This window comes from Pseudocercospora fijiensis, assembly GCF_000340215.1.
Source record: "Pseudocercospora fijiensis CIRAD86 unplaced genomic scaffold MYCFIscaffold_6, whole genome shotgun sequence".
In the NCBI taxonomy this organism is placed as follows: Eukaryota; Fungi; Ascomycota; class Dothideomycetes; order Mycosphaerellales; family Mycosphaerellaceae; genus Pseudocercospora; species Pseudocercospora fijiensis.
In genome coordinates this window covers 2,041,151-2,049,531 of record NW_006921537.1, presented here as the reverse complement: position 1 = coordinate 2,049,531, position 8,381 = coordinate 2,041,151, and the positions used below count along the sequence as shown (strand labels likewise).

The 8,381-nt window shown below is 53.7% G+C and overlaps 2 protein-coding genes across 2 annotated transcripts; both read left to right on the top strand.

Moving 5' to 3' along the window:
- Window positions 1–1,596: 1,596 nt before the first annotated feature.
- On the top strand, window positions 1,597–5,366 carry MYCFIDRAFT_86454 (uncharacterized protein). Its single transcript, XM_007930191.1, has 2 exons — window positions 1,597–3,112; window positions 3,431–5,366. The coding sequence occupies exons 1-2, from the start codon at window positions 1,867–1,869 to the stop codon at window positions 4,954–4,956; spliced, it is 2,772 nt and encodes a 923-aa protein (XP_007928382.1). The 5' UTR covers window positions 1,597–1,866; the 3' UTR covers window positions 4,957–5,366.
- A 528-nt stretch (window positions 5,367–5,894) lies between these two features.
- On the top strand, window positions 5,895–7,292 carry MYCFIDRAFT_197912 (uncharacterized protein; the record flags this gene model as incomplete). The annotated part of the gene is made up of 1 exon (XM_007930190.1): window positions 5,895–7,292. One exon carries the CDS (start codon window positions 5,895–5,897, stop codon window positions 7,290–7,292), a length of 1,398 nt encoding a protein of 465 aa, XP_007928381.1.
- Window positions 7,293–8,381: the final 1,089 nt, after the last annotated feature.

The following is an 8,381-nucleotide window of genomic DNA, read 5'->3' as shown; positions in this document are numbered from 1 at the left end:
TGGATCAGTCAGCGCGAGCATGCGTTTGACGTCGCGTTGTTTACACGTTATCCGAGTTGCCAGGGATTGGTCTAAAGATGCGCTTATCATACAAATCCTGATGAAAGAAAAAGAAAACACGTGCCAGAATAAAAGTATTGGATCGAATACAGGCAGGAAGAACGGCAGGCAGGAAGAACGGCAGACAAGCACCAAATTCTGTACTGTACTCCCCTCAGGCAGCACCTGCCTGTACGGTACTTGACCTGTTTCAGACTTGACCAGGTTCGTGTAACCAGCGGCCGTTTGTTCGTATGTACAAACCCTCTCCTTGCTTCTCGATTGCAGAACGCTGTGTACATATGCGAGGTCAGGAGGTCGCGTGAATGACATGAGGTCAATGGCTTTGTACGATGGTTGCAAATACCTGCTCTCAGGTCAGATGAGGATGAGGATGGGGTTATCCTGCAGCCTACAGAATCCTAGGAATTTGACTGTTAGAAAACCTGTTTTATTCCTCCTCTTCCTACTACGTGATTTTTTCTTTTTTCCCCCCTTTCGCTTAGACCACTACATACGTGCAGGGAGGAATGGTATCGTAGATATTGTGTCCACGCTTTGTCATTGGTGTGACTGCGCCGTCGGAGGCACAGTCTCACGAGGGTCTGGCCGAGGTGTTTGGGCCACGTTGTTGTGCGGCTCGCAGGCAAGACACACGGGTTTTCAAGGATTCATGGGTTGAAAATGACAGAGGGTGCCGATGGAGGTGGCCTTGAGCAGTGCATAGGTCGATGTGGATGCGACTCTGCTCGTGTGCCGAGCCAGAACGGGTCACCACGGAAGATCAGTTCAGCGGCAGATGGCCACTACTTCCCACGCGCGAGGTGCCGAGTCAGCAGCCGCTGAGGCTAGTGAGGGGATTGTGTGGCGTTTTCTTTTGCTGGCGAGTGAGAGCATGTCACGTCGCGCGAGGCAGCGTGATGCGTACATGTATGCAGTAGTATGCGTATGGCGCTAAGCGAGGGTCTGTTCAGACACCATGTGACGTGGAGTGAGTGAGTAGTAGTGAGTGAGTGAGTGACAGCGGGCAGGCCTTGCTTCCGGCGGAGCGGTGAACAGAATGGTGACGGCGACACTCTTCTAAGAAGCGTGCCGTTCATGCGGTTATAGACTCGCAGTATTGATGCGGGCCGGGCGTGGCGTGAGGAGTCTTCCAATGTTCCCATCCCATCCTATCCTATCCCATCTGTTGTTACCTGTGGCTTCGCAGGCTTGGCTCTCACAGGCTTGGTAGTGTGAGGCAGCACATAATGCTCGTCAGGTCCGAGGCCGAGCGATTCTCGTTCCTATTTTCTGCGCCACATACGCAGGCCTTACGTTGTAGAACGGCGGCACATTGCATGCGTCCACTGCTCCCGCTGCTTCGGTGTTCGAACAGCCTTGCAGCCCCGGCGACGTGTCGTGTACTGTTTGCGCATCGCGAGTCTGACACTCTGAGACTGACAGACTCTGCTTCCGCATCGCATCGCATCGCTTCCCTGGCCTGGCCTGGCCTGGCCTGCGCGCTGCCTTTGCTTCCATCCGGCCATCCATTCCACTCATACTTTATTTACACCTCACTACTCCCCATACCTCACTCCTCACACCTTGCGCACTGCACCGCACCGCACCGCACCCTCGCTCTACCCAATCACTCGCGCGAACTGCTCCGACTCGCGCTACACCACCAATCCTGATCCATACCCGCCTCCCCAAACTAGCTTTTTGTCCACGTCGATTTCTGCGCGAACATGGAGTCGTCGTGACGCGACACGCCACCATATTCTGACATGATGGGACCGACGCTGCTTTGGTCTTGGGAAGTTGGAACAGTACATCGAAGTCGCAATGCCGAACAAAGATAGCGGAGCACAGTCCCGCTCCATCACCGCCCAGGCAGAGACACCCGAGCCGCCCAGTGCTGGTGGAAGTGCGAATGGGAGCAGTGGAGCGAGTACACCGACGCCAGCAACAGCAACAGCGCGAAAGCCATCGATACCGCAGACGAAAAACACATCACTGAATTCGGCCGAACGGATACCCACACTGCGGAAGTCCTCGAGCAGTAACCTCACGCCAATTGCTGCTTCTCCCGCTGCACAAAGCCCAAGATCCTCTCGGAATGCCTCACCCATACGACAAGACAAGCCGCAGCAACTCTCTGCTGCCTTGTCAACGCAGCCGTCCGCAGCGGCTATACAACGAGCATTATCCGCCTCGAGCGTTCCCCACCTGTCGCAAAAGGGCCCCACATTGTCGGAAGCAGTCTCAAAGCTACCTGCCAGACAAGCACCCAAAGCGGCGCCAGGCACGGGCGACAACACACCACAATGGCCAATGTCACCACGTCTCAAGTCACCCCCACCATCTGGACCAAGTTCCAGGCGTGGATCAGCCGTTGCCGCCAAGAAGCCCGAAGCACCTAGCATTCAGGTACTGAGCGCGACACCTCAATCGGGCTCAGCAATGCCACCAGGTCAGCCAGCAGCGGATGCTCGAAGGCCTGAAGTGCAATTGCAAGCACCACCACCTCCCAAGGCATCCACTCGAGGACCGAGTGGGAAGTCGATGCTGGAGACAGTGCAGGAGAATAGCACTGATGCTCAGGAACCAAGTCCTGCTGCCCTACAGGCCGCCGCAGACCTCAAGCCGCTCACAAAAGTGACCGAGGATGACGCCAAACCATCGCCGGTCAAGGGCGACATGAAGGTAGAACGAGAGACGCCTGGCGAAAGTGGTAGCGAAAGTGCAGGAAATAAGAGCGATAGCAGCAAGCCTCGGGGCCGTCGCGAGTCACAAGGCGCAGTCAACTCGCAAGCGAAAAGATCTCAAACAACGAGTGTTTCTGGCAAAGGCAGCTACCCCATTGCATCTGCCAAAGCCCGCCAAGAAGCTGGCAAGCAGAACATGACAGTGGAGACCGAGACCGTGGCATCGATTCCGCAATCTGGACTCGCTCCCGCTCGAGACTCTTCAAATCTCCGTGCTTCAGACAGTGGTGCTATAAGGCTGAAACCCAGCAACGAGACTATACGGCCAAAGAAGGAGCGCAAAAAGGCTGATCGCAAGACGAGGAGCGTGACGCAAGGCACAGGTATGTATTATACATTTCATTCTCCTCATCATCAACGCAACGATCGCTGTCTGCTTGGGCCTGCTTATGAAGCGCTTCACCGTTCGATGACGCGAGATGGGCGGCAGACCTTGATAGGCACACCCACGAGAACGTCGCGCAACTACTTCCCTGGACTTCGCAGGGCGTTCTCATCAATGGCGCCTATTGCCTGGTCTTCGTCTTCTTTCGAGGAGGAGGGCAGTTCTGCAAGCGATGCGTTGTTTTCTGCTTCTTCTATTAGGCGAACTGTTTCATCAATCATACCTCGACCACGACCTAACAAATATTTGCGCAAAGCCACTTCCAAAGCCGACATCTTCGAGGCAAGAGTGGCCAATGCGGTAGAAGACGCGAATACATCCGACTCCGACGAGACGTTCGTTTACGAGTCGAATCCACCAGAGCCGCAACGACGGCAGCGACATCACTCAAGAACGCCAAGCGTCACTTCATCGCATAGCATCGCCGACCAGCAGCGCATTCGTCCGTATGGCGACCCCTTTGAAGAGAGGCGCGTGGGCGGCAAACGAAGCATGAAATTTTCGACCAACCCCTACAATGCTCTTGATCCGGACACGCCCGACAGCAATAATGGCACAATCAGATCCAACACCCCGAGGCACTTTGGCCGACACGGTAGAGGTGCACACCACTCAGCTTCGTACGATCAGCAAGACTCTCCTTTCACGCAAGCAACAAAGCTGCGCAACAGTCATCTGAATCATGGTCGTACGCGACCCACTTCCCCAAGAAGTCCGCAGAACATGCACTTTCAGCCTCGGAGCTTCCTCTCTGGATCCAAGAAACAAGAACCCTACGACTTCGATGCCGAACAGAATGCCGACGATGAACGGACGCCGCTTGTCGGTACCGTGAGGACCCCACGGCGGTATATGCACCACCATCGCTTCGCTGGTAGCATCAGCCAAAATTCCATGGACGATTACGATGATGGTAACACCCGTGGTCGCTGGTGCTGTAGTGGCAGGCTTGGTGCCTGCCTGCTAACGACCCTTGTCGTCATACTGGTGATTGTGTCAGCCATCTGCTTCGTCTTTGCATCCAATCGGCCCTTGTACGACGTCAAAATTCACAAGATTCAGAATGTCTTGGCGAGCGAGGAGGAGCTCATGCTTGACATCCTCGTCGGCGCAGTCAACCCCAACACACTCGGTATCTCGGTCAGCGACATTGATGTCAATGTGTTCGCCAAAAGTAAACACGTGGGTAACGGTCGCGAGAACCAGACAGAAACCGATGAGAGCATTACGCCAAGGAGACGCGGCCGACGTGGGCTTCGCTCATTGGGTGATAAGGCTGGTGACCCAAACAATCCATCACAAGATCCCGATGGCCACTGGAAGCCACCAGGCGGCGACAAAGACTCGGATCCCGACCTGGAAAAGGACGCGCAGACGATGCTTCTCGGTAGGGTCTTCCGCTTTGATCAGGCGCTCACCTTCGAGGCGTCGCCGATCAAGCAGCACGAGCACGTGTCGACAGGTCAATTGCGCCTGACAAAGCCAGGCAACAAGACGGAATCTGGCGGTAGTGCGCGCTGGGAGGAGGTCATCCAATATCCGTTCGAGCTCATCGTTCGGGGCGTGCTGAAGTATCAGCTGCCAGTATCTTCTCGCGTGCAAAGCGCTGCAGTTGGCGCGAAGGTAATGGTTCATCCGGAAGAAGGAATAGACGAAGGAGGTAATATGCGTGTTGAGCCCATCGACCATTCAGAACACTGGCAGTGGGTTGACTGGCCGGACATTGACCCGGTTGATGACGATTCGGTCGACAGTAAAAGTAGGATTGAAGAAGTCGATTAAGTCTCGACCTCTAAACTGGGAGCGCGTCTTTGGGACTGGACTTGACCTCAACGGTCATCACTGGCTACACTATCGGTTTCACATGTCCAATTTGCAACAACATTTTGATTTAGCGTTTTAGCGACCAAGGATAGAGGACAGGAAAATCCTCTAGTGGAACTGGGAGGGCGTCCGTATCACAACTTGGCATCTTAAGACCAAGCGAGGAGTCAGAATGGAGACGGAATGAGCATATTTCAACGCGAAGATGGGTTTACAAGGTGGCGCTCTTGTGGAATCAGAGCGGCCGACGGCGCCACGCCAATTTTTACTATACCTACTTGCTACTTTCACCTGGCCAGAAAGGCCTTGTATTGGGTAGATACTTGAAGACAACAGCACTGCCGTGCACAATATCATCGATTGCCTATAACTTTTGACCAGCGTTGGTCGGACTTGCTTGATCTCTCTCAGAACCATGACGTCCTCGCAATAAATTTTACAAATGTGTGTATGCCCGTGTAATAAGCCATATAGTGGTCACAGGTAATAGTAGAAATCGTACTTTTGCGAGAGCATATATAGTAATATCCATGCGCTTTTGATACCTTGTCTGGCTGGTGGGCGGCGTTTCGGGAAGTAACAGCCGATGTCAATTGACGGCTACGACTCCACGTCCTCCACACGCATACAATGCATATGAAGCCATTACCGGTTGACAGTCACGGATTTTCTGGTCTTCTGCCTTGTTCCATGTAGTATTCACTCTATCAGCATAGCAATACTTTGTTTCTCTATTTGCGCCGCTTTGCGACAAGCTTTCAGACCTCACTCCAGCCCCCAACCAGTAGTTCTAACTCGCTGCGCCATCACACGCGCATATACAACACGCGAACGATGCGATAATACGAACGCCTTGCGCCAGCGCCAATTCAAGGCTACTCACTCATACCGCCAACATGGATCCGGCCGACCTCTCTTTATCGACCATCTCGCCAAACCTCACCAAGGCGCAACCGGTCGGCCTGGTCGCAAAGAATGGCGTCGCAGGTGCTGCATCTGCTATGGGCAGGGCGCAGGTTGAGCGCATCAATGTTGAGCCAATCTATACGCAATTAAAGAGCGCGCTGGGCGACAACTGGGCCGAGTACAAGACTGCCTTCAGCGAGTTCGTGCGCGGCTGTATTAACCAAGCCGAGCTGTCATGGGTCCTCCAACCCATACTCTCCTCTGCGCCGAGTACAACTACCTCTGGCGACTCGAGCAAAGGTCCTCCCTCGATCTTGATCCTGCACAATCAGCTCCTCACAGCCATATATGCCAACACTTTACGGGATCCTCCGCCCACAGAAGTCGCACCGTGGGTTGTCGCAACAGACAAGCCCACCAGCACGAGCAAGAATGCGGCAGGAGGCTCAGGCGCAAACGATAAGGCGGAAGAAAGACTCAAGAAAGAGATCATGACGATTGGTCCAAGAGATCGTGCGCGCATCAAAGGGTTGAAGGATCCAAGTAAAGCTGTCAATGACGGGTTTCGCGAGGCCTTGGACTACAGCACGGAGCTCACAATCAGGCCAAGCGGAGCACAAACACTTTCTACGCAAGCGGAACCGCAAAGTGCGACAGGAGCAGGGCCAAGTGGCGGAGGAGCGAGTGGATTGGCCAGAAATAATTTTGAGGTTGAGATACATAGGTTGTATGCGCAACCTCTTGCAGCTGAGCAATTGGAGTTTCCAGCGCAAGCGGACATGCAAAATCGCATCGAGCCTATCTGTTACAGGGAAGGACTCACAGGTGGCGTGCAGCAAGGACAAGTGCAACCCTGCGCGGAGTTGGTCGAGCAAGCCGCAGAGGTCTTCATGAAAGGTGTACTTGGGGCTTTACTTGGACATGCGAGGAGCAACGCAGCTGGGAAAGACGGCATTCAGACTCACAAATTCAAGAAGCAGCTCAGGAAAGAAGAGGACGACGCGGATCGCGGTGTGCTGCAGAGGAATGCCGGAGGTCTGCTTCCAGTAGAAATGGAAATGATGGCAAAGACGAACCCACTGAACATGCAAGATCTACGGCTCGGCGTAGGCTTGCAAGATCACTATCTCAAGCATGAGCGATTTTTGGGCGAAAGGGTCATGCTCAGCCATTACCCGGATCTGGTGCGGAAACCTACTCCCAATGGACTAGCGTTCGGGAATGGACATATTGCCAACGGGATTGTCAATGGTGACAAGAATGGAGTTGCAAATGACGAGATGGACATTGATGAAAGATTCGATCGTCCTGGAGCTTTCCAAGCAGGTACGAGGTCGGATTACGACAGCATCATGGCTGCATTGGACGAATGCGCCGCTCCCGGATAAAGCACGTGCGACCAGGGAAGAATCATGAAGAGACTATGATTCTCAAAATTCACCACAGACGCTCGTTTCGGGCTAGCTTTCAGAGTGAGGCCGAGACTCATGCATCCGGCCCAAGATCTCAAGGCTGCTGAACGCCGTCGACCATTACTGAAATCGGAACGTGGAAGTCTTGTCCAAAGTCACGCCGACGTTCAAAGCACCGCAAGCTGCTTCGGCTACCGAAGAAACAATGGGCAGCTTGAAACAAGGGGAACAGATGACCCGTCCAGCGTTGAATAGGCCGCACCTGCTGTGGCAATGTCAATCCAAACAGGGTTGTGCTGCGACGCCTCAACACGGTGCTGGAGAGGGCCAAATTATGATCGTAAAGGTCTGAAAGGCTTTCAAAAAGCGGAACAACGCGCCTTCTGGAATCCTGACTACGCTACCTACGGTGTGTCCTGCGCTTAGAGAGCAGAAGATTGCTGGAATGCAGCGTGCGAAGCAGATATGAACACCCGACGCCTGCAAGCCTAGGCTTGTCCTTGGAAGATGTACAGGCTAGCAGTGAGCGTATAGCACGACAAATGGTACAGATTCAGGCAAGAGTCTCGAGAACACACCACAGGCTGTGAGAGGGGTAAACGCGAGAGTTGGAGCAGCTCAAGCATGAACGAGCTGAGAGTTTTTTTCGGCGCTCAAAACTCTATACATTCATGGCTGATGACTACCATCCAATTGTCTTTCTGGCATTCGATGGGTCATATTAATGAGACAGCAATGCGACGCGTTGGACTGCTGAAACGAGAACTTGTACACATGTAGCCTTGTACTCGGCAATATGCAAAAGGCTTGGCATCTCTTGGCGAGGCTTGAGTACGATATGCTTTCCTTCCTCCCTTGTTTTAGTGACGATGTTGGTGAATTTATCAACACAGCCTCCCGCCTGTACATAAATCGCTCAAAATGTCCGGCCATTGCTGACGCAGCCCCCGTGATAGCCATGGCGTAAGCTGAAAGTTCTCATTGCCGGCTCGCTGGCATTGCTTTGCAACGGTATAGCTCGTATTGACAGCTTCGCCCCGGTTCTGGAACCAATGGCCCGTTGTG

What these genes read in the sequence shown, in the direction of transcription:
- MYCFIDRAFT_86454 (XM_007930191.1), top strand. Translation starts at nt 1,867, where the DNA reads ATGCCGAACAAAGATAGCGGAGCACAGTCCCGCTCCATCACCGCCCAG. An exon ending in GAGCGTGACGCAAGGCACAG is followed by an intron (nt 3,113 to 3,430) that starts GTATGTATTATA and finishes ATTTGCGCAAAG; the next exon opens with CCACTTCCAAAGCCGACATC.